This window comes from Falco punctatus (assembly GCF_963210335.1).
Source record: "Falco punctatus genome assembly, chromosome: 1".
Taxonomy (NCBI): Eukaryota; Metazoa; Chordata; class Aves; order Falconiformes; family Falconidae; genus Falco; species Falco punctatus.
The window spans coordinates 50,548,627-50,574,588 of record NC_137580.1 but is presented as its reverse complement, the minus strand read 5'-3'; the positions used below and the strand labels follow the sequence as shown (position 1 = coordinate 50,574,588).

Sequence of the window (25,962 nt, the reverse complement as noted above, 5' to 3'; positions counted from 1 at the left end):
GAAGTGAATTTGTCTTGCCAAAGTAACAATCACAGAATAAAATGGTTATGATAATTCCTTTTCACAAAGACTTTGGCATTTGAATAGGTAGTCCTAATACCACTTATCTAATTTGTCAGGTTACTGAAGCTGCTACCGTGAGTATAATAGTAACTTTAATAGAAATTGACAAAAGTTTAATTACTCCAATTTTTGTATGAGTGTTCTTGATGTAGAAAAAGTATATATCAAACTGGAGGAGCTTTGTGGGAGCTTAGTCTACACAGAAGTTGCTTCATAATGGTTTTTTTGGCATTTGTTTCTCAGGTTACATCAAGCCAGCAAAAGTAAATTAATGCTTATCTTGTATTTCTTGTATTCAGGTATCTCCCATGGTATAGGTTGCTTTGTTTTGGAGGCTGAAAGTAGGTGTTCGGTATGATTGACTTATTTTACCTTACATGTGCTCCTATATGATAATGGGAGCAAAAATGGAGCAAGGCAGTTCTCTTTCCAGCAGCTTACCTTATAAGTCTGGAAAGAAAAGTTTTAATAACTTCCATAAGAAATTTTGCATATGCATGTCTTGAAGGGAGAAGGTGGCACAATCTTTCAGATACACAAGCATGGCCATGAAAATGCTGAAGTCATTGGTTACACAGCTCTCCTGAATAATGCATTGTGTTTAGTCACAGAACGATGTTATTAGATTATAATTTTTCTTAATGTAGAACAATAATTTTCACCAAAAAATTGGATTGGGGTCCATTATGAATTCTTACCATGTGTACAAGTAAACTTGAATTAATATGGCAGAGTACCTATTGAGAAATTTCAAGTGTCCTTTCTGCGTTTCACTTGATGCAGAAAATAACTTTTGCATAATTGGTGGGAACACACTTTAAAAGTTTCTCCCATTTCATTGATAATACAGATAAGACCATTTCAACATCTGCAAGCTGAAGTACTGTGATTAAGTGAAATCTGACAGCAGCACTGCTTACAAGGATAGTAAGTCTTTTCTGGCTTTGAAGTCAGCATGTTTGTTTATAAGCGATGAATAATAATCAAGAAGAATAGTTTCTAGAGTGGAATTATCCCCTCTTGGAGGGGTAACTTTTATCTCAATGTAGCCCTCTATGGGAGGGGAGCTACGAGAATTAAATTTAAATAACAGAAGTCAGATTAGCTGCTCTAGTAACCTACATGTAGGGATAGCATGTTCATTTTAAGTTAAGTTGAGCTGGTAGTTGCCCTTTTTTATCTAGAGTTAGTTAACAACATGTCCTATTATCTGTCTCTCTTAGAATGTGTGGTGGTGTCGAGTGGTGAATTACAGCTCTGAAATCTGAGCCTGATCCTAGATATGTGATTTATCTTTTCTAATGTTGCTTTAATACAGAAGATGGGACTAAGAGTTGCAAGAAAGTATTTTTATCTACTTGTTAAGAGAGCTGTTGCTCTCTTATTGCTTGGATTTTTGTGATATTAAGTCAGTTTTCATGGAAAATAGATAGTCTAAGATCACATATCTATTAAAGATTATTTGGATCATGAGCCCCAAAAGAGAAGTTAATAAGTAGAATATGTTTTCCTGACTGGGCCAATGTCTTTGTTACACATCATTATGGAGTCAAGTGAAAAGATAATGATTTAATTGTGTTCTCACTACTGAAGGGTCAAAAAGGCGTTGAACAAATGCATACTCTTAAAAGTTTCTTAGTGTCATCCACCTTACTATACTGGAGGAAAAATGCCGTAAAATCTCATAATGCGAACTGGAATGTTGTTCTGTTCCTTGGAGCTCTACCTGGATTGAACACCCAAGAGAGGCTGCTTTTTTGGTGGATTTATTTATTTGTTTATTTACATAGTGATGATCTTGGGGTTAGGGAGTTAGGGTTTTTTGGTCCTTTTTTAGTCTGTCTCTTGAGCACCTTGTTTGAGAGTTATTGTAATCAGGTGAATTATACTCTTTCGGAATGCTAGAAAATGAAAACCTAGACTTTTATCTAGGTCTCATCATCCTACAAAGTACAGAAATAGATGTGTTGTTGCAATGAATCACATTTTGTGCCTTACTCAGTTCATGTGGCTTCACAGCTGATTCATATAGAACAGCTAGCTAATCCTGCTCTTGGTGCCAGGCTACATACAAAGAAAACAGTGCTGGTACACTACAGTCAGAGTACCATATCTGGAGAGTCCTATGACCTTTAAAAGAATGATTTGAAACTATGGATATATTGACTTACTTTGATTTCTAGATTGTTTGAACATGTATTGAAAGGAGCGTCTGTATTCTGCACTAGCTGATGTGCTTGAGCAGGAGTTTGGACCAGACAATCTCCAGAGGTCCTTTGCAACCTAAACAATTCTCTATGTCTGGGAAGGTGACAAACGAGGGTTTGCTTTAGAAGTGTAAGCTAGAAAGCTCTCAAAAACCTAAAAGCAAATGAGTGATTATTTTAATGGTTGAAGTAAAGCAAATTGTAATACTTCTGTGTTTTCAAAAAGCTTACAGAGGAACAAGGAACTTTCCTCGTACCTTACAGGCCTGAAGTTACAGGCCATATTTAGTGAGTATTTATACCACACAGGTCAAAGCTTCTGGAGGAAGCTATTATGTTAGGCTAGAAGAAAAAAGAAAAAAGGAAAAAAATAAAATAAAAAAAGAAACCCTCAAAAACCCAACCGCAAAACAAAACTCAAAGAAACAACCCTTCCTTTTGAGTTGTATAATCTGATGGAATTTTTCAGTTTCTTTGTATATATTCATGGTATGTCAGATATGGAAAGCTCATTCTAAATACTGGCTATCAGAACTTTGTTTTCTCTCCCCCCCCCCGATCTGCAGAATGAAGTGGCATTTTTTTGGATAGAAGTGTAAAAGCCATAACTGGACATCATTACTAGGTGACAGGAAGGGGTGAAAGCTCTGCAAAATGAAAAATTTTGCTGACCAATTTTGTCTTCCGTTCCATAGAATAACTGTGTGAAATAGTGGTGCATGAACATTTGTGATCAAATTCAGGAAAAACTTGTTATATCTCCCAGATGGTGGCTGGCTGCACATTGCTTGTTTGCAACATTGCAAAGTAACCCACTAGCAGAGATGAATGTCAACAAGAATTAAAGTGATGTGTCAAGAATCTGAGAGAAGCTAATGTTTCACAGCTTCATACTAAATACTCTCAGAACACAGAAACCAATGCCCACTGTTAATTTAAGCAACAAGTTTTAGTGGGTATGAATTTGGTGTACATAACACTGTTTTGTTTCCATGGTTCACAATTGAACTGATTATTTTAAAATTATAAAAATATTTCAGAAGCAACTGAATTTATAGATTTAATAGCTTCTGGGAACATTTTCTGCAGCTATACAGGGGGGTGAATATATGTACAAAAGCAGTTGAGTTGCTTTAAGCTAATGAGTTATCACTTGTCATCTCTGACTGTTCTACTTCCAGAGTAGAGTATATTTAAAATACCTTTGATTTAAGATTTGACATTACATATATGTGTGTGTGTTAAGAAACAAATCAAAAAGAACCCCCAAAGCCAACATTTTTACGTATATATATGTGTGTGTGTGTGTGTGAGCTTTGCTGTTTTTTTCAATTTCTCTCATTCCTCTGTATAATGTACTTACAGAACCACACCAGTTTGGCTCTTAATAGATCAATGTTGATCAGTAAGGAAGACACTGGCTCTTAGAGTCCTGTAACTCCAGCAGTCAGATTGACTGTTGTTGTTCATGCTGGGTGAGTTCACAAGCTTAATTTATCTGTTAGCATGGTCACTCCTATGCCAGTAACATAACACCTACCCTTTATGTAATCCTTCCCTTGCTTCAGCAAGCTGATGAAAAGCCAGAAAGAAAACTCCTGATGGAACTAGATGTAAGTTAAATCAGGGGAAGGAAATAAAAATATTGGGAACAGTATAATAGAATAAAGTGTGTTTAGTGTGGAGGAAGTTTAGTTATGCAAAATGAAAAGTACAAATTAAAAAACTTACGTGCTACCCTTTGTAGTTTGAATGAGAGAAAAGGGTTAGTAGAAATCTGGGTCAGTAGTTTAAATACTCTTATAGATAATCATGAGGTTTAAACCTTTCATGTTGGAATTACAAAAGCAATCATAATTAGACACTAAGACTTCCATGCTGAAAAGTGTTTTTAAGGTACTCCAGTAATGGCACTGTTTGGGGACTGTGTTTAAATCTGAACATAAGCAAAGCACTTCAGGTAGATCACTTAATTCTGTTAACTGATTGTGTCCTATTGAACCAAGCCAGTGGCTGGAATACTTCACTTTTTGGCAGTGAGGTTGCCGCAACTACAGCGCATTAACTTAAACAATAAAAAATTGTAACTAAATCTTGTATTCAGAGAACACCTCTGTCACACTGTCATATACCAAATAATTGCAAAGGGACTTGTTACATTATCTGCAGCTTGTTATATACTGCAGTAAAGAGGTGAGCAAGTGGTATTTAGAGGCTTGGCATTCTGCACAGTGGCTTTCCCCCCTTGCCCCCCCCCCCGCCCCCCCAGTCTTTTTTTTTTTTTTTTTTTCTTCTAAGCTAGCACTAGCTACCTCAGTGTGCTATGCAGGACAGCACGCAGTGTGTCAGCTGACTCAAGTATTAGTTTCATGGTACAAGAGGAAATGAAGCATTTGATTCCAAAAGTTTTCACTTCTTCGGTGTAATGGTGAGCATATTGTTGCTGGTTTTGGGTTTTTTTTTGACATGATATTGTAATTGAGTTAAGGAAGTGAATCTGTGTTCCTTAGATTTTGATTATTTGCTACAGGTGTCTGTTCAGTTAGACGGTTTGGAGAGCTAAGCGAAGACAAGGCCAGCTCCTCCTCTGTTGCCCTTTTGGGGGGAGGAGGGGGGAGTCAGGAGTGGTATAGGTATAAAGTGACAATTATTACAACTACATAGGTTTGTCCTTATTACTGTGCTGCTTGGTTCTTTCTAAGCGATTTAATTAATGTTGGTAGATTTACTGATACAGAAGATGCCTTCTAAAGTTTTATATTGCTAAGTCATCCTCAGTTAAGTATGTGGCATAAAGGTTTATATTTAGCACTTCAGTGCAGCAATGCAGTTAGGAATAGAAAATTGCTTTCTCACTTGACTGCAAATAATTAAAACTTAGAAGTCAGCATATAAGTAATTTCTTCAGTATGATTTTTCAAGTGTGTGTTTATGACAGAATTAAACAAGCTAGTTTAACTGTATAAATTAGTATTACCTTATTAATTTTGTTTTCTTGTACTTTAGCAATGTATATTCATATTTCTCAGCCATTTCTAGCCAGTAATCAGGAAAGAGGAGAAACTTTTAGATCCTCGAAATATGAAATCTGTATACCACCATGGTGACACAGCAAATCAAACTTTTTTATGCCTTTCTATAACTTGATATTTGATCTGCATTACCTTTGGAGAGAATGCATATTCTATGACTATATGCACACAAGATCACGTCAAATTCAGAAGGTGAGATCATTTTGTAGGAGGTTTGTATATGTGTCAGAATCTCCAAGTGTGATGGGGACAAGAAGCTGGAGCTGTTATTGAGGGAACTGTGCATAGGATACAAGAAGCTGCACAGTGCTTCCTCAGTACCATTGCCAGCTGTATGGTGACGTGCAGAGGATTTCTTGTGTCCTCCTTATTTGCTTCAGATCGCTGCGTTTAGCTGTGATTCCAGCCTTATCATCACAGTTAGGGAAAATGAAAAGTGTAATCTCCAAACGTGATTCCTGGGTATCAAAACTAAGAACACTAATATCTACACAGTACCCACCTCACCTCATTTTCCTTCCAACAGGAATGGTCATTTCAGGCTCTAGGTTGGTATTTAGTATTTCTCTGACTGGCATTCAACTTTTATCCCATTAGAATAGCACAAGGTTTTCTCTTATGGGACACCTGGTAGTATATTGTACTGGTTTTTGTAGGTGTTTATTCTTCAGTATTTTGCTGTTCTGGTGCTGTTGCTGTATCTAGAACTGCTTGCAAGTCTAGGCAGATATTAAAAAGAAAAAAAAAAAGCAGACGCATGTGAGAATAACACTGAAATGGGATTTAAAAGAAAGTGTGTGTTTGGAAGGTTTATGTGGAGAGAAGTAAACGAGGAAAATAGAGGCTTACAGGAAAGACATTTATTTTTTCCCTCTGCTCTCCTGAGCAAACAACACTGTTTAAAAAGAACAAAACCTGGGCACTGTAAACTGGCAAAACTATGGGATAAATTTTGCATAAAGATACTGTGGAAGCATTTCCTCTCCCTCTCTGCCACCTATAATACATGTCTTCATGCTGTTATCCTTTTCACCTTCACTCCTGCTTTTCTGTATCTTTTTAACAGTCCCTTACTCACAGGCATAAATTGTGCAACCAAAAGGGTCAGGCTTAGCTTTTTAAAATACATCTTAGTGATCAGTTGATTCTTGAACTTTTATCCTGAGACTCCTGGCTAAATACCAAGTGATACAGGGCAGTAAATGGGACTGCAGACTTTGCAAAACCTTGGATATATAATAATGCAACAATGTGACTTGTAGTTTGAAACGTCTGTGTGAATGTATCCACATGTTTTGTGGAATCATTTTGACTTCAAATAAGTGTTTTTCTCGGGATGGATTTATACCTAGCAGTGGGGGGTTTTGTTGCTTTTTAATGTTTAGTTACCATACAAAAAGAAAAAGACATGTCTGCTAAGATTTATTTACTGTATTGATGTCTTTTGATAAAATGAATGTTATTTTTAGTAAGTTACGTTTTTTCTTCCCCCCTCCCCGCCCCCTCTCTGATTTTGTTGTTGTGCAGAGCTCTGGGATTGAAACGTTAGTGGAGGAGCTTTGCTCCAGACTGAAAGACCTTCAGAGTAAGCAAGGTGAGGAATGAATCTTTAAACCTCTGAGGCCATATATTGTATTTATCAACTGTATAATATTCTGAGACAGGGGGGGTGGGGGAGCAGGCTGTTAATTCAGTAGCTTTTAATACAGGCCATGCAATTTTAAAATACATTTGAATAATTTCATTCAAATAGTTTAAGCAATTCTGTATTAGTATGCTCTGTTTGCCTAAGAAATAGCAATTCACAAATGGAGTTTTCCTTATGAAAAGCTATAACTGTTCATATCCAGCTGTGCTAGCTTTTTTTAGTAAATATTCTATATTCAGCATCCCCCCCCCCAAAAAAAAAAAAAAAAAAGGAATCAAAATAAAGTAGGCTTGATTCTTTTCCTTTTGTGTATTGATAACTTGCAAAGAGTACATTGGCTTCAAAAGTAGTTACATACTAGCTATTGCTGTGAAAAGCATCTGAGTAGCCCATCACAGAGAGGTGTGCTTAAAATTTCCAAGTTTTAGAGGAATGATAATGGGGGACTTTATGTAGTCAAGCTTAGGGCAAGGAGATTGTGGTGTCTCAAGTGAAAGCTTATCACACAGAAAAGTTTGTTTAGGCGCATAGCAGCAGCCTTTGACATTTATAGTAAAATTAATATGCGTATTGTGTAGTGTAAATAGCAATAAATAAGGGATAAATATTTAAGTGCTTAAAGCCATTATTTTAGCTGTTTCCATTCCCTTTTTATGTTTTTAAACCGTAATTACTAGTCAGCTCTTATTACTTCATAGTGCTGTGCTGTGACACTTTCTTACTGAGCCAAGGTCATGTTGACCATTTATTTGGGGAAAAAAGTAAAATTAGTGTGTATCTCACAGCATTTACTTGGTATTTTACAGATTTTGGTATAAATAATCAGAAATCTTTAGAGTCACCTCTCACACAGGAAATATGCTTTACCCAAAGCACAGCAACTACTGCAGGGGTACTTTCTATTAATGAAATACATGAGAAGTTAGATGCAACCAGTCATAAAAGCGTTTAGTTAAATAGTTGATTTTGTTTTAAAAAAATCTTTTTTTGTATGTAGCAATGCAAGGAGGAGATAAGGATTTGATATGAAATAAGTGAAAAATCCATAGGAAGTCTCCTGTGGGCAGGGGGGGACACGGGCATTGCTAACCATGAAGTTGTGTGCAGCTGCTAGGCAGTCATGTTTGGTGAAATTTGCAGGACTTAACAAAACAATGTAGAAAATTTGAATCTTTGGTGGTAACTTGTAATTTCTTTATGTATAATAATAAGACTATAAATTGTTCTGTTATTTACAGTGTTTTATGGAAATTGACTACTATTACAGGTACATCATGGTGCTTTTTGTTAAATACTGTTACAGAATAAACTGGCTTTTTTAATTTTTCTGTTAAGCATTTTGAATTTTCTTCCAAAACAGAGGAGAAGATTCACAAAAAGTTAGAAGGCTCTTTGTCTCCTGAGACTGATTTATCTCCCACAGCAAAGGATCAAGTAGAAATGTATGCATTCTTCTTATTATTATTATTATGGATGCTTTTATCTTTTCTCCTTTTACTGCCATGTTTTGACAGTTAACCTACTGGAGAATCTGGAGTTTTGTGGATATGAATAAATGCATTTTTTCCCCTGCCATCTTTTGTTAATTTTATATGTTTAAATACAAGCATTTGGTACCATGAGCTAGTTTAATTTCTAGGTAAACCCTGACTGCTTTCTTTTGACTATATGCAGAACTCAAACCATACTGTGTTTTAGTTTCCTTAAGACCAAGTGAATTAGACAAATTAAAAGCCTTTAAAACAGCATTAATTGACACTTTAGACTTGCAGGGAGAGAATCAGTTTCCTGGGTTCAGAACTCTTTGTTTTCTGTTGCAGAAATGGGAAGGAAACTCTTTTATAACTTCTAAACTCTTTATTACCCAAGTGATGTACCAGTTGCCAAGTACCTGAGTCCAGTGTTACTGAAGTACTCAGGAGTTTTATCATTGACTTCTCTTGGAGATGTGACCGCTACTGTATGTCTTAATAATAAGCATTCATCTAGCAACAGTCTAGTAGAAGGGTTGCTAAATCAATGATACTTCCTCAGGGATTGTGCTAATGTGCATTTAACTTAATTACCTTCTGAATGTTTTTCAACATGTTTTCACTGAAGTACACGTGATTCAGTATAAATCTCTTTACTGTCAAATATATACTACTATAAACGTTGCAGAAAACCATATTTTAATCTTGTCCCTGTTGCACAAAGATGTTAAGCATCTTAAACTACTCAAGAACTAATCTTTTTTTGCAATATCTTTTTTTTTTTTTTAATAACTGCACGATCAGGCTATGTTAGAACTTAAAAGATAGTGTCTCATTTCATAAAGGAGAATTTAAAAAACTGAAATTCAGGACTGAACTGAGTGAAACTCACAACTTCCTCATTTATACTCTAAAGCAAATATGGTGACTGTAGTGAATTACTACATTATCAAATAAATTGGGAGTCAGGCCTTCACTGTTTTAGGCATCCACAATTTCTGTCGCCTGTGAAATCTTAATCTCCCTTTTGTTATCATTCAGATAAACAGGGCAATGACTGGCATGTGCATATATAGAACAAATTAGATTTTTTTTGGCAATTAGATTGGTAGTGTTTTGATATGTTTTTAGTAACGCTTTCTAATCTCAGTGCCTGTCTGAAGTTCCATGACCTGAATGTAACCTTTTTGTTTTGCTTTCAGGTACTATGAAGCATTTCCTCCTCTTTCTGAAAAGCCAGTTTGCCTGCAGGAAATTATGACTGTATGGAATAAATCCAAAGTATGCTCTTACTCTAGCTCCTCATCTTCATCCACTGCTCCACCAACTAGCACAGATACATCTTCTCCAAAAGACTGCAATAGTGAAAGTGAAGTAACTAAAGACAGAAGTAATAAAGTATCTGCCACTGTACAGGAAAGAACCCAGCAGAAGAAAAGTAAAAATGAGAAAGAAAACAAATTTAGTAACAACACTGTTGAAGAGAAGCCTGTTTTGTACAAAAAGCAAGTCCGACATAAGTCTGAGGGAAAGATGCGTCCTCGCTCCTGGTCATCTGGATCCAGTGAGGCTGGCTCAAGTTCTAGTGGTAATCAAGGTGAATACAAGGCATCAATGAAATGTATTAAAGTAAGACATAAAACAAGAGAGGTTCGAAATAAAAAAGGGCGTAATGGGCAAAGCAGGCTTTCAGTGAAATCTGGTGAAAAGGCTGATAGAAAAGTCCACAGCGGAAGCAGTAGCAGCAGTAGCAGCGGGTCCATCAAACAGCTCTGCAAAAGAGGTAAAAGGCCATTAAAAGAAATTGGAAGAAAAGAAGCTGGTGGTAGCGATGGAAAAGATTTGTATTTAGACAGCAGAAATGAAAAGGAATATAAAGAAGAACCCTTGTGGTATACTGAGCCGATTACAGAGTATTTTGTTCCTCTTAGCAGAAAAAGCAAGCTGGAGACTACGTACCGCAACAGAGAAGATATATGTGGTGTAACATCAGAGGCTGTAGAAGAATTGTCTGAATCAGTGCATGGTCTTTGTATTAGCAACAATAATATTCATAAAACATACCTCGCAGCAGGTACTTTCATCGATGGTCACTTTGTAGAAATGCCTGCAGTTCTAAATGAGGATATTGACCTCGCTGGGACCTCAATATGTTCTCAACCAGAGGACGACAAGTATTTAGATGATGTTCATCTGTCAGAACTAACACACTTCTATGAAGTGGATATTGATCAATCCATGTTGGATCCTGGTGCCTCAGATACGATGCAAGGAGAAAGTCGGATTTTAAATATGATTCGACAAAAGAGTAAAGAAAAAACTGATTTTGAGGCAGAATGTTGCATAGTGTTAGATGGAATGGAGTTGCAAGGGGAAAGTGCAATATGGACAGATTCGACCAGCTCTGTTGGTGCCGAAGGGTGGTTCTTGCAAGACCTTAGTAATTTAGCTCAATTTTGGGAGTGCTGTTCATCTTCTAGTTCTGGTGATGCAGATGGGGAAAGTTTTGGAGGAGATTCTCCGATCAGATTCTCCCCCATCTTAGACAGCACAATGCTTAATTCACACATGCTTGCTGGCAATCAAGAGCTCTTTTCAGATATTAATGAAGGGTCTGGTATAAACTCTTGTTTTTCGGTGTTTGAAGTGCAATGCAGTAACTCTGTTTTACCATTTTCTTTTGAAACACTCAACTTGGGAAATGAAAATGCAGATTCTAGTAGCACTGCTAATATTCTTGGGAAAACACAGTCTAGATTGCTAATATGGACCAAAAATAGTGCCTTTGATGAAAATGAACACTGTTCCAATCTTTCAACAAGAACCTGTAGTCCATGGTCACACTCGGAAGAAACCCGTTCAGACAATGAGACTTTAAATATTCCGTATGAAGAATCCACGCAATTTAATGCAGAAGATATTAATTATGTAGTTCCTAGAGTGTCTTCGAGTTATGTAGATGAAGAAATTATAGATTTTTTGCCAGAAGAAACCTGCCAGCAACAAGCTAGAACTTTAGGAGAAATGCCTGCTTTGATTTTCAAAAAAAAATCTAAGCTAGAATCTGTCTGTGGTATTCAGCTAGAACAAAAAGCAGAAAGTAAAGACTATGAAACTACACAAGGGTGTAGTGAAAGCAGTCCACATGGAGATGGCTACAGCTCAGGGGTTATTAAAGATATCTGGACAAATATGACAGATGGAAATTCTGCAGCGATGGTAGAAATAGAAGGAATAGAAAATGAATTGTTTTCAACTGATGTAAATAACTATTGCTGCTGTTTGGATACAGAAGCAAAAGTTGAAACCCTCCAAGAGCCCAATAAAGCAGTGCAGAGATCAGAGTATCACCTTTGGGAAGGTCAGAAGGAGAATTTAGAGAAGAGAGCCTTTGTGTCAAATGATTTATCAAAAGTAGATGGTGGTGACTATACTACACCGTCAAAACCTTGGGATGTTAACCAGGATAAAGAAAATTCATTTATACTTGGTGGTGTGTATGGGGAGCTCAAAACATTTAACAGTGATGGAGAATGGGCAGTGGTGCCACCTAGTCACACAAAAGGGAGCTTATTACAATGTGCAGCTTCTGATGTAGTGACAATAGCTGGTACAGATGTTTTTATGACTCCAGGTAATAGCTTTGCCCCTGGTCATAGGCAATTATGGAGGCCATTTGTATCATTTGAACAGAATGAGCAATCAAAGAGTGGAGATAACGGATTAAATAAGGGTTTTTCTTTTATCTTCCATGAAGACTTACTGGGAGCTTGTGGTAACTTTCAAGTGGAAGAACCAGGGCTTGAATACTCATTCTCTTCCTTTGACCTGAACAATCCATTTTCACAAGTTCTTCATGTAGAGTGTTCGTTTGAGCCAGAAGGAATTGCATCTTTCAGCCCTAGTTTTAAACCTAAGTCAATTTTGTGCTCTGATTCAGACAGTGAGGTTTTACACCCCAGGATATGTGGTGTTGATCGAACGCAGTACAGGGCTATACGGATTTCTCCAAGGACTCACTTTCGCCCGATTTCTGCATCTGAACTTTCTCCAGGTGGTGGAAGTGAGTCAGAATTTGAGTCAGAAAAAGATGAGGGAGGTATTGCTGTCCCTTCTCAAGTAGATGTATTTGAGGATCCACAAGCAGATCTCAAACCTCTGGAAGAAGATGCAGAAAAAGAAGGGCATTATTATGGAAAATCAGAGCTTGAATCTGGAAAATTCCTTCCCAGATTAAAGAAGTCTGGAATGGAGAAGAGTGCACAGACATCATTGGATTCCCAAGAAGAGTCAGCTGGGATGTTGCCAGTAGGAAACCAAGATCCCTGTTTAGAATGCAGTATGAAAGAATCTGTAGATGGTAGGGTGATGGAGAGCTCTAAAGTCAACTGCAGAATAGTGGAGCCGCATGAGGAGACTAGCAGATTTTGCAGTTGTAAAGCAGGGTGCCATTTCCCCACGTACGAGGATAATCCTGTTCCTTCAGGAGAGCTTGAAGAGGTATGTGGATATATAAAATTGTGGAATTTGCGGCTGGCAGCTGATAACCAGCAGTTTGTCATGTGACAGTTCAATTTCAGTGTTTGTAATTGTATAGCTCTCTAGAAAATAGTTTTTTAGAAACACTGGAGATTCCATCTGAACATAAGAAAAAACTTTGTTACTCTAAGGATGACCAAGCATTGACACAGGTTGCCCAGGAAGGGTGTAGAATCTCCATCCTTGGAGATGCTCAAAAGACTTCTGGATGCAGTCCTGGGCAACCTGCAATAGGTGGCCCAGCTTGAGTAGGGGGAGTTGAAAATGATGGCCTCCAGAGCTCCCTTTGTAGCTTAACCATTCTGTGAGTCTGTGAAAAATTAACTATCTTCAGGCATTATGGTGTCATCTTGCACACCTTTAGAAATATATGCATGTGTATGCTCATTTGACTTCAAAATCTGTTTACTGTAGGTTTTTAGCTTATCTGATTTGCATATAATATGTTAAAATGTGCATAAAGTTTGAGGAGTGAGATATTACTGATTTTGATTCAGACCTGTTTTGAAGAGGAAAAGCTGAAGTCGGTCTTTTCAATAGAGTTACTTCCAAGTAGAATAATTTGGAGCTGAATTATTGGATGTAAACTTCAGCAAAGAATGGTTTGTAGAAAAGCTTGATTGTCTAGAAATCAAAATATTCTCTTGTCAACACAGACACAGAAAGAAATAAAACATGGATGCAAAATATCCATCACTACCACAGTACTGCAAGGAGGCTTAGCTATAACTACAGGTTAAGCTCAGACTTTTCTGTCGGGTAATTGTAGCCATAGATTAAGTAATGATCAAGAGCAAAAATCCTTTGCAGCCAAAAATATCCAAGTTTTTCTTGCTGTGAGCTCGCTCTGTTCTTGAGAATAAATACATGACCAACAAAATAATTTAGTTGTGCAGCCAGCCCAGAGATACTGTCTTGGATAGTTGTAAGTTGCATCTTACATTTTCTTTCCCTCTTCAGCCTCGTCTTCCACATACTCAGCAGTGGTAGTATCTACATCAGGAAGGAATTCTTTTCATTTTTTCAACTGAACAGTTGCATCCAGTTGGTATTGTGCTATTGTATAGTCAATTAGAAGTTTGAAACACTAATGTATGGGGAAGCTAACCTGTCACTTTCTAAAACTAAAACCAACCTTTTTGTTGAATAGAATCAGAGTTCCTTATTTTCCTTCTTCCCCATTTGTTTCTCCTCTCAGCCTTCTTTAATTGCTATTACATCTTCTTTTCCCAGTGTCTATAAGTTGATGTCTGCTGCTTGCACAAGAGAATCAAATTTGTAACTTCTCCAGACCCTTTCTAGACATCTTGGTTCCTGCTGCTCCATTAAGTTAACGGAGATTAGGTGGCTCCAGAAATATTTTCTGGAGTCTGGGAAGTGTCTGTATTTGTGCCAGGCCTTGCAACAAGAGTCACCAAAAAAATTAATTAATAAACTTAGACTGTAAGTCAGAACAGATTCTGGAATTACCTTTTACCACGAGTAAGCAGAACTTAACTTTGTGCAGTAGGACATAATGAATAAACAAATGCTATAATACAGTTATTTGTGACAGCGGGAGTCTAAAGTTCCTTCCAGCTCTTCCAAGATCTCCTTTCTGGATGCACAGTGCTCCATGAGGATGTTTATTCTCATCTTCATTTCAACCACTTACTCATTCAAGGAAGTAGTAAGTGTCTGGTATAAGATGAGTTCACAGTGGTTCCATAGATTATGGGTAGCTAAGAGGCTTGGAAAAAAACCTTAGGTACAGAACAGTGCTTAGTGAGCTCTGGTATTTTATTTCTTTACGTTCCTTAACTAACTGCTATTAACTAACTGTATTTTATTTCTTTAAGTTCCTTAAACTAACTGCTTCTCTTGCTCAGGTCACATAATTTTGTTGGTGTTTTCATAGCTTAAAAATTATAAGCCACTGAGAAGTACAAAGGGCAAATCATTATCTTGGCAGTCTAGACTCCAATTTGGTTTGCAATCAAGCTCTTTTTAGGGGGTTTGAGGAGCCTGATTACACCTGAACTCAGAAAGACTGGGTTAACTAGCCCTCCTGTATCTAGTGTGTCTCACGAGGATGTGCGCACACCCTGTTTTTCTAAGAGCCATTAGCGTGCTTGTGAGGATAATTTGGCTCAAGAATATTTATCTGAATGTATTATTGTAAAGTCTATCTGTGAAAGAGGTTTTTTTTTAAGCATTAAAACAATTCTAGTATGTTGGTTATGAAGTAAGTAATCAGTAAAGATGACTATATCGTGTGCAGGAAGGGGTGCAAGTGTCGCGCAAGTATGTCTTCTGTGTGTGAACATTTTATTTTTTTATGAGTGATACTGATTATTTTCATGAGCATTAAACAAAATCAATATAAAATACCTAGAATTAGAACAGTTTAGGAGAAACATCCTTCCTGGACACTCCACATGTATGTGCACAGGAAAAAAAAAAAATAACTTGATTAGAGGCTAATGGAATTGACTTGTTAGTATAGATCAATATTTGTAAAGATTTTTTTAAAAATGAAACTTCCATTCTTCCTTTTATTGTCTTACGACAAAAATTAAAGTTACTGTTTAAATCACTGTTACCTAACATAAAGTTTGAGTTGTGTTCTGAGGTATGTCCAATATTTTTACATAAATAATGGATGTGAAAATACTAATGTAAACCACAGTGTAATAGTAACACATTCTGTTTTGCATCACATAAACTTGAATTATATACGTGTTGCGCAAACACACCCACCTTTGAATAACTCCTATTTATAAGACTATAGGAGAATCTGGTTCACTTTCCTCCCACTTACCTGCTATATTAGAGCACTTCTTTTAAAATTATAGCATATTTTGCAGCAGGAATTTGCTGATAGCTCCTGCAGAAGTTCTTCAAAAGTGTACGATAATTACGTATCTAGCCTTAAGATTAAAAGAGAAAAAGCTAACCACAAAACCAACCAACCAGCCAAAACCCAAAAAACACCCTCAACCACTGTCCACCCTCCTTGCTGCCCACAACCCCCCCCCCCCCCAAAAAAAAAAAAAAAAACCAAACCAAAAACCCCAAAACCCACCAAAACACTGCAAAAACACAACAACAAAACCCACAAAAATTACCCCCTGGAGTACATTCCTTTTTCTTCCAAGTAAATGCTCTTACATTTAGCTGTGGAGTCACAGGTAAGTATGCGGTCTGGTCCAGTTAATGGTCTTCTGAATACAACAACGCTGAATCTCTTGGCACCAAATTTTATATGGGCTCTAATCTAGTGGGTGTGGCCTAAGAGTGCTTATACTATTGCGTCCTTAAGATAGATGAAGGGACTTGCGCATTTTGTTGGGATTGGTACCAAACTTTTAAGGTCTGAACATGCCTAGGACAATGCGTTTGGGGATGAGGAAATTTTACTGGCAAGAAACATGTTTATGGATCTCATGCCTTAATTGGCCTATCGGATTTGGTAGGGAACTTTGCCTGACTGGAGTAATGCAGTGTAAGTGTATTAACCCCTTTAGGAAGGGCTGTCGAGAGAGGGAGGGAAGGGGGGTGCCTTACATACATTGGTTCTGAGGTCAGTAGTGTAGGAGGTAACCTGCCATAAACCTAGGTAGTGATAAGAGGGACAAAAAATTCAGAGGGGTCTGAATTGTGCTTTAAAATCTGGAGAATCAAGTGGGAAAAACCTTAAAGAGCACAAAACAAAGGACATAATTGTAAAAGAGTAATTTTGGGGCTGTCTGAGAAAGAATTGGTCTGGATAGTTCTTGGTAAGTGGTGATCATGGCAGATGGTGAAAACACCTACAAAGAATCTGAGCTCTAAGTTGATATTTAATAAGACATTAATTTGCTGAGATTTTGAAGGGTGAAAGTATCTTGTATGAGAGGACCTTAAAAAGATAAGAGTTCATAATGACAGTATAAAAATTGTGAGGAAAAAACTGAGGTTTAAAGTAAGCCAATAAAATAAAAATTTGGTATACCTGAAAGTCCCTAGAAGTAAACTAGAAACAGAAAAGTGACTGAAGGTTATTTCTGAGAGACAGGACTAACAAGCCTGGAAACCTGTAAAAAGATAATGTCTAAAGTATTGGTTAGTGCTTTTTTTTTTTTATTTTATTGTTTGAATTGTTTGTGAAAAGGCAATTAAGCAAAGGAGTAGTACAGAAGAATTACACTGTTTCAGATAGTCATACGAATATTCAGCTAAATATCATGAGGAGCAGCAACTAATTTGAAAAAAGCCAAGTAGAACACACAAAAGATAGGAAATATATAAAAGGCAAACACATTTCCATCCTTTTAAAGAAGAAAATGGAACCTGGGGTATCATTAGTGACTCTTAAATTCCCTAAAGAAATGTTTTAGACTATAAATATCACGGATGCACGAGAAACTGAGAAACTTTCGAAGTATTGGTTTGGCAAAAGGATTGCACTCTCAAAATAAGAGTTGGTGGCTTACTAGAGGAGAAGGGAGATGATTAGTTTTTCTGGCCTGGGACATAAAATACATGTTTATGAAAATCACTGATGTTACCAAACTGAGAAGCTCTGCAGTTACACTGGAAGACAGGATTAGATTAAAAAGGTGGTTAAATTGGAGAAACATTCTGAAAAATAAAATGCAATCCAGCAGGGCCAAATAGAAATTTCTAAAGAACATAATAATCCTCTTCACAAGCACAGTATGAGGAGTGACAGGCAAGGAAATGACATGAAACGGAAAAGCATCTTCAAGCAGATCATAAGCTGAGCATAAATCAGGAATGACACTGCAAAAGATAGCAATATTGTGATACATAAGTAGGAATGCCCTTCTCTATGAGGGGAAGTAGTTGCTTCTGCTGGAGCTGGAAAGTCTTCAGCTGGAGTAGTGGGCTCAGCTTGTTTTCCCTTTTATTCAGTTGTATTCTTAAAACACTGAATTGCTTTTCTGTTGTTATGCTGGAGATCAAATGCACAGTTTAATATGATCATTATAGATTATAGGTAGCAATGAGGCTTGGAAAAAATCCTCCGATAACTGAACAGTGCTCAGTGAGCTCTGGTAATTTATTTTCTTTAAGTTCCTTAGTGCAAAAGGAAAACTAACTGCTTCTCTTGTTCAGGTCGCATGATTTTGTAGGCATCGGGAAACATGTCCTGAGGAGAGCAACACAAGTATCACTACTTTTGAAAACAGAGCGAAGGAACTGGGGTTCTTTTATCTCAAAACAAGAGAAACTTGAGGAAGAACCCAGAAGTTTTGCAGAAGCCATGTTGATAGTTACAGGAAATAAGGAAAAAGCTGTGTTTTTCTGTAGGCTCTGGTAAACACAAAGGAAGTGAATGTAATGACCTTAAATCACAGCAAGGGAAATTGAATAAGAATTCTAACCAGAAAATTACTTACTATGGAGATCAGTTATTTTTAGGGAAGCAATAGAAATTCTGTCTTGAAGAGATTTAGAGTGTAGGAATAGTGTATTTTAGCTGATTCCAGCTTTGTGCAAGAGTAGACTAGATGATCTTATAGCATCCCTTACACATACATTTTCAGTGAAATTTGAGAATTAGGTGACTGCCAAGTAGGTTTTAAGAATATAAAGTCTAGACTCTATTCCCTTTGTTCATTTGTGACTAGCTTCTTGAGCCACATGTATCTTTCCTGGATAGCAGGTGAACTAAAATTACAAACGGATCTTTTGGAAGGAGTCTCAATGGGTTTATTGCTGCTTTGACTTCTGAATTATTCGTGAGTTTCCTGTATTCTTTCTGATAGGGGCTGCAGAGCAGATTCAAGGAAATCTGTACTTAGAGATTAATATGACTTTACTTTTTTCTGTGATTGGTTATGAAACTGTTAAGTGTAACACTTCAAATAATACTCAGAACTTATGAGTCTTTAGTCATTATTCTGTTCAGATTCTGCAAAACTCTCGTCACTGCCTCAATCCTTGTCAGCATGCATTCTGAAAGAGGAGAAATACTAATTAAAAAACACCAGCATTGAGTATCTGATGCCCGAATAGTCTATTCTGAAAGGCATATCAATTTAGATGAGATATAATAACTATTTAGATGGGTAGCTGGAAAATTAAATATTTTTTTTCATAAAATACTGGAAGCGCCCTCTTTTCGAGATCCTCAGGCAGATGGTCCTTAAAATTGTAGACCCCAGCTCTGAGAATACGTTTTGCAGAAATTTTGCTTGAAGAATAAAGTTCTGACCAATGCAACATTTCTAACTAGCAAATGACTAATCTTCCATATGAACTTGCTGTGGACTTTTGTCTGTAACTGTAGGGAAAAACCTGTGATGGAAGCAAGGAAATCAATAAAAATTATGGCCAACTCATACAAAATTGTTAGCTGAGGAACAGAAAAAAAAATAATCACACTAATATTTCCCCCTGTGCAGAGTGTTGATAAAGTAAGATTTTTTTAAGCACATCTTATACCAGTTCTTGGTAGAGGAAACTGTGTTGCATATTCCTAACTGCTCTCAGAGAAATTTATGTGAGGTTGCAAAATAAAACGATCTGTTATTTTCGGCCAAGAAGAAAGAATAAAATAAATTCCTAATGAACTACTTGTATGAGCAATCAAGCTTTTATCTGAAGAGAAAGGTATTCTTTTTTTTTTTTAACATACTTAACAAAATATTTTAAAAAATATGCTTTGGGGTTCCTGTTTTTGAGTTTTTTTGTGGTGGTGGTTTTTTTTTTAAAAAATTATCAATATGAACTTGCCTTTTAATACACTTGTATACATAAGAAGAGGGGGAAGGAACCCCACCCTCCTGCCCCTTCCAGATTTCTCTTACCTTTTGTTCCTTGGCTTTTCCATCACAGCATTTATCGTTCAGGTAATCACACTTCATATTGCAGATGTGACAGTACCAGGTTTATCACTTTATTATATGACTGGGTCTTTCTCCTTGAATTCTGGTTTCATACTTCTAGACCTGGTCTTTCCCACCTTTGGTAGCCATTGTTTCCTCACCTGCCTAAATGCCTCTGTCAAAGATGGTCCTAAAAGCTGGCATAGTATCTTGTCACACAGAAACTACAGAATTTCAGCTCTGTCAGCTAACTTAACAGTACCGCTCAAATGTGCTGTTTCCAGGGTGCCTACTGTTCACAGCTGAAAACCATGGTGTTGGATACATCCCTTGCTGTAGTGAGTATGGAACACTTTATGCAAGCAAAACGAGCAAAAGAGTAAAGTGCTCCTCCTGGGAATTCATTCTGCTAGGCCCGTCTACCCAGTCTGAAATGTATTCACCAAAGCAGCTTGTCCTTTTCCCCAGATCAATATAATATGATATTCTGCTGCGTTCTCATAGTATGGCTTCATCAGCTAATGCATTGGGTTTTGCTGTCGATAGCAGTCTTCTGAAGAAAGCAGCAATACAATAAAACGGTGTAGAACAGTAGTCTTCCTTGGCTGCTTTATTTCAAATATTTGTGTGAGTGGAAGAGGAAAAATCCCATTGGCTGTAGGAAATACCGTTCACGGAGCAGGAAACGTCTTTCACGTTTCTGCTTGTTTTCTTTTTTATTCAGTTGTATCCTTAAAACACTGAATTGCTTTTCCGTTGTTACGCTGGAGATCAAATATGCTGTTTAATATGGTCATTATCCACCTACACTCACAAAATTTCTCCTTCATGTTAGCTACTTTACTCCAGCTAGATTACAGAGTTGTTGCACTGTAATTTGATCTTTGAAGCAGCAGTAGATTTTTTTTTTTAGTTGGAAAAAACCTAATACTTGCTTTTATTCCTTTAGGAAGTATTTTTACTGATGTTTGCAAGGAATGGTTGTTCTTTTCATGTGAAATTTTGGATGAAAGACCCAAGTGGACAGCCCTGCTGTTGTATGAAGTTCTTAGGAAGATTGAGAAGACAGACATAAATTGATGTTGGAAGGAACAAATGTGAGCTAGATGCCAATGAAAGACTTAAATGCTATTTGAAGTTTTGAAACTAATTCAGTCTTTCAAACTCTTATGCAAACAATAGCAAACATTAACAATACTTTTTTCTGCTGTTGGCTTAGCTCTCAGTATGGGAGAGGTAATAAGGGGACAGAAGCAGAATTGGAGTTTTAGTTTCTGTATGTAACTGCACAAGTACTACTTAAAATTCATAGACAATTGTGGTTTAAATCAGTCAGGACTTGGGGCAGGAGAATCTTGCATAACGGTAACGTTACAGCAGTGTTTATGCTTGTGAATGCTGAAGTCCTTGAGTGATCTTGCATCACCTCAACCAGGGGCTCCAAGAGAAGCCTCAGTTGCCATATGCCTAGCTGTAAAGCAAGAAAGGAAATCCATCAGTCTGGGAGTGAAACAGCATTGCAGTAGGTTTTGAATTATTGTCTTTTACTTTAAGTACAGCTCAAATAAATATGAATAGTTCCAAAGAGGAGTGACTTCCACTTGCAACTTCTAATACCAGTACCATTGAGCGTAATAGCTATTTAGATAGGCAGCTGGAAAATTTAGTAAAAATGTTCATAGAACACTGGAAGTATATGTAAGTATGTGTGAGGGGGGAGGAGACATAAATTGAAAATGCCATTTTAAAGGGGGAAGAACACCATCAAAGGAAAGTCAAGTCGTGGTACTGTTCTGGTATTGGCATTTCATATTTATTAATTAGGAGTATTTAATTCACAGAATTTTTTATGATGACGTACTGTGCATTTATAGTAAACATCTAAGCAACTGTAGGAAAAAATGGTGTTTTTTCAGTGAATGTATAAATGGGCATCAGCTTGTATCCTCCATCTCCTCCCAAATGAAACGATCAGATGGCTTTAGTATGGATAGCGGGTCTTTTTACATTTATCACTTTGCTTTACACATCTGACCTTAATGCTGGTTTAAAGTAACACATGTCATTCTATGAGGGTCAGTGTACAGCAAGAGGGCCAGCTCTGAGCTCGCACTGAAGTCCTGCTGAGCTGTTTCTGCATTCAGCTAGATGTGTCTCTGGCTTTCTCCAAGTCTTCTGGTGTTGAGGCAGTGGTGGAAGGACACAGGAGCTGAGGCAGCCTGCAGCCAGCATCAGTTCAGCCACTGAGCCATCCTGAAGCAGATATGTAGGCTCTGGCGGTGACCTAGCCTGGGTAGCAGGACTGCTGTAGCTTGTTACACCCTGCCAGACTCAAGCTGGCTTTGCTTGTGACTTGCTGTGGATCATCCAGCTTATCAGGTGCACAGACGTGACACCAGCAACGTGAGAAACTTTGAAGTTAATAAAGCACTGTGCCTGTGGAGTTTAGATGTCTCTATCTATAGTCAGCAGCAGAGTGAGGCTTCCATGACTGAATTTATTTGTAAATGCACATTTTAATTAAGTCCTGCTTCAAATACCCTTGAGCTTTCCTTCCTTCTATGGTTTAACTTTTGAAGAACTCCCTTTTCTGGAGTTGGGGTTTGAGCTTTTGGAGGGTGGTTCCGAAAGGACTGTTCCTTGGTGTTATGAGAGGAAACCAGCATGGATAACTTCAATATTCATTATAGCAGAATTTCCACAATAAAAAAGTTCAATCTAGCACATGCTTCTGAATACAGCACTCTTGGGTTGCTCATTTGCTTTGAGAGGGACTTCTCTTTATTAAATAATAAGCGTTTCGAAGTCTAGGTTCTATAGGTGTGTGGTTCTACAATAGCTTAAGGAGGAACTTTAAGGAGGTTCATTAATTTTCCATCCTTAAATGTTCTCAGGTTTTAAAATAGGGTGGGAAGAGAGTATTTAGGCATTTTTATTGAGTAGATTGAGATTGGTTTTGGCATAAAGACATTATTAATCCTTACAAGCAGTTTTTCCTCATGTTGACACATTAATTCTCTAGTTTAATTTTATGTTATCCCGTTGATGACTTCAAACATTAAATTTTGTTGCCTGTTGTTTGCCTTGTTTTCTGTTTTGTTTTGCACTGAACTGTTTGTCATGTTAACTAATGTTGTTTCAATGTTCTCTTGTTTTGTAGTTAGGTTATAAAGTGTAGTGCTGGAATTAATCTTTTTGCTCTGGATTTATACAGCTGTATGTGGGCAAAGTATGAGCCCCTGCGTAGAGCTCATATTGCCTATGAGAGTTCAGATAATGGATTTGCTGTTGTAGTTTGACAGTCCTTTCCGATTAGTATTAGAAATTGGTAAACCTGTAAAACCTAGCAAATTGGTTGTAATACCAGTTTCCTCCTTTACATGTAAGTATATTATTTATGGCATAATGAAGCATGATTATTGTCTAAACGCTTTCCTATATTGAATACTAATCTGCAGAGAATGAGTGGCAGCCAGGAAAAGCAATGCTGGTGGGAAAAGGCGCTCTATTCTCCCCTTTTTCCTGCATCACAGTGTGAAGGTAAGAAGCTATGCCTGTTCGAACTACCTTGCTGTTGCACCTGCGTTGGAATGAAATGCTTTTTGTTGCAGACTGGAAGTGCTGCAGGTGAATTGGAACTACTATCTGTATTTAAAAACAACCAGTAAACTTCCACAGTGAGTTCTCTTACCCGAGAGAGAACTGGGATGCTTCAGTTACATTCGTAAGAGATCTCTAACATCCTTAAGTAGTTTTTAAATGAAAGTGCTTTTAAAATAGTCTTAAAATGTATGCAAATTTACCTAATTCCAGAGCCTGGAATTAAGTAAATAGAACGTTAATGTCTGACTTCGAAAATACTTTATTACATTTTTGAACATGCTTCAACCTGTGTAATACTACGTAGCTAATTCTGTAAGAATGTGAAAACATAATTACCTTTTAGGAGTTTGCATAAATAATATGCCAGTTACTCAGTGAATGTGTGCAGTTTCTGTCAAGATGGGAAGACAAGGGATTTGCTTCTTGGCCGTTCCTTTCTCAGTGACAATCTGGGAATTTTTCTATCCCACACACAGATTGAGTCCAGTCTTGGTAGGCAGGCTGCTTGCAAGTGGAAGCAGGTGTGCTTCCAGCATTCTGTTGCCACCTAAGATTTCATAGCATCTGACACCTGGCCCAAGCCCAGCTTTTCACTGGACAAGCAAGAATTAAGACAGCTTGGTTTTGCCTGTGTACCAGTTTACCTTTTGTGGAGAAAAGGCAAGAAGCTAAATAACAACATTCTGCACACCGGATTGACAGGCTATCTGATGCTTTTTGTTGGTAGAGGTGCAGTGCAAAAAACTTTTAATCAGAGACCTGGTTCCTTAATAATCTGGAAGTAAATTGGCCAGTAATTATTAGTGAACTATTTTGGCATGCACCTTGAAGTGCAACCAACTAAACTATGTTCTTGGTGCCTAAATGCCCTTGCTTTGGTGTTTAGGACAGTTTGGATTACTTTCAAGAACATCTTAATTTACTTCACTCCCAACTGTAGAAATAGTGTTTGCACAGTTTGAGAATAGATTGATACCTACAGGACTTAGGTTTACCTCCTGGATCGGTCACAGAACCTCCCATATTAGAAAAAAACCTCAGTATTTACAAAGTAAAGATATTTAGTGTCCTTTCGTAAAGCTGTGGAGTGTTTTTTCACAGTGACAATTGCAGAGATGTTACTGGTCTAATAGCAAATGCAGTGACTCACGCTCTTGAGTACGTGTTTTACAGAGTAATCCCTGAAGTTCTGTGAATTGTGCAATCTTTTTGCTGACATCTGCTGGTGAACCTGCATAACTCTGCAAGTGTGTCACCACCTTACTTCGTCAGAGGAAGACAGAATACACAGTATAAAATACTGTGAAGTCCAGAACCTGCTTGATGCAGTGGCAGAATTTCTGTGAAGCAGAATAGTTCCAGGATTTCCTCTTCTAGACTTAGTTTAACAAAACCAGAGCTTTATCCTCAGAGCTAATTTATCGTTTCACAAATCTTTAGCTGTATCCAGTTTTATGTATGGGTATTTTTTATATATGGATATTGATGCATGTGTTCCATATATATTTATATGATGCATGCTGTTATATATGGAAGTTTACTCTGGTAAGTAAAAACCACAGTCATTCATGTCAACTTGTTTTTTTGAGCTGCAGTCAGGATCAGGCTGCTGTTGCAGAATATTTTATATGGGCATAGAAATAGATTTGGAACACTGTACAGTATCAGAAGTACTGAAGCATTTATGATTAAAAAGTAATTCTTGCTCTTTGTACCTTACTATTTTAGATGTTTTCATTAACTAAGTAGCTTCTATTTTTATTATTTGATTATCCAGGTAAGATTTGATGAAACTTCTGTAAGGTATTATGCTTATCTCTTTTAAGGATGTCAGGCTGTAAAATCCTCCACAGGCACAGAGTTTACATGGCCTAGAATGTGAATTTCAAGAATACTTCTCTATGTAAAATAATAGTATTCCTCAATTCTGGTTTTTTGTTTTTTTCTTTTTCCTCTGAAACACCTCACAAACACAGAGTGTTATACAAATGCCAAGGGAGAGAATGGTGTAGGAGAATTTGCAGATGTAAAGGAAATATCCAATGATGATGAACATCTTTTAGATTTTAATATGGTAAGTTTGTCGTTGGTTTGGGGGAGGAGTTTTTTGCTTCTTTTGTAAGGGTGTGCTACTACTTCTTTCCTTTCATCACAGTTTTCAGTCTGGCCTCAAATGAAATTCCTATGAAAACCTTCAAAAGCTTTTCTTTACTTTTTTTTTTTTTTTATCTCCTCTGTGTCTTGAGCATTCTTCTGAAAATTCCTCATAGTGTTGTACTTCAGATGGTTGTACTTCTGGTAGTTAAGCGTACTCAGTTTCCTTTGGGAATGCTTCACTTTTGTTTGTCCTGTGTGTTAAACATGAGACTTCTTTTCCTCAACTTCTAATTTCAGTAAGCATAGAGTGGGCTGATGTGCACTATGAAGGCAGAAAGGACCAGTAATTAAAGGCATAAACACAATGTATGCTGAATTCTGTCCTGCTTACAAGCAAAAAAACCCTGATTTTTTTTCTGTACGGAAAAAATTGTGTGTACACATGCACTTACTGATTTAAACTTTATAGTGATGATAGCACTTGAA

At 37.2% G+C, this 25,962-nt stretch overlaps 1 protein-coding gene across 4 annotated transcripts in view; it reads left to right on the top strand.

The window, feature by feature from the left end:
* The window catches only part of KIAA0232, an 80,105-nt gene that overhangs the window by 51,055 nt on the left and 3,088 nt on the right, over positions 1 to 25,962 (top strand). For all 4 annotated transcript variants that reach the window (XM_080373378.1, XM_080373380.1, XM_080373379.1 and 1 more), the window contains 5 exons: positions 6,830 to 6,896; positions 8,311 to 8,392; positions 9,625 to 12,922; positions 23,235 to 23,316; positions 25,356 to 25,453. In XM_080373378.1, coding sequence (XP_080229504.1) covers positions 6,830 to 6,896; positions 8,311 to 8,392; positions 9,625 to 12,922; positions 23,235 to 23,316; positions 25,356 to 25,453 — 3,627 coding nt within the window. The remainder of the gene's footprint in view (positions 1 to 6,829; positions 6,897 to 8,310; positions 8,393 to 9,624; positions 12,923 to 23,234; positions 23,317 to 25,355; positions 25,454 to 25,962) is intronic.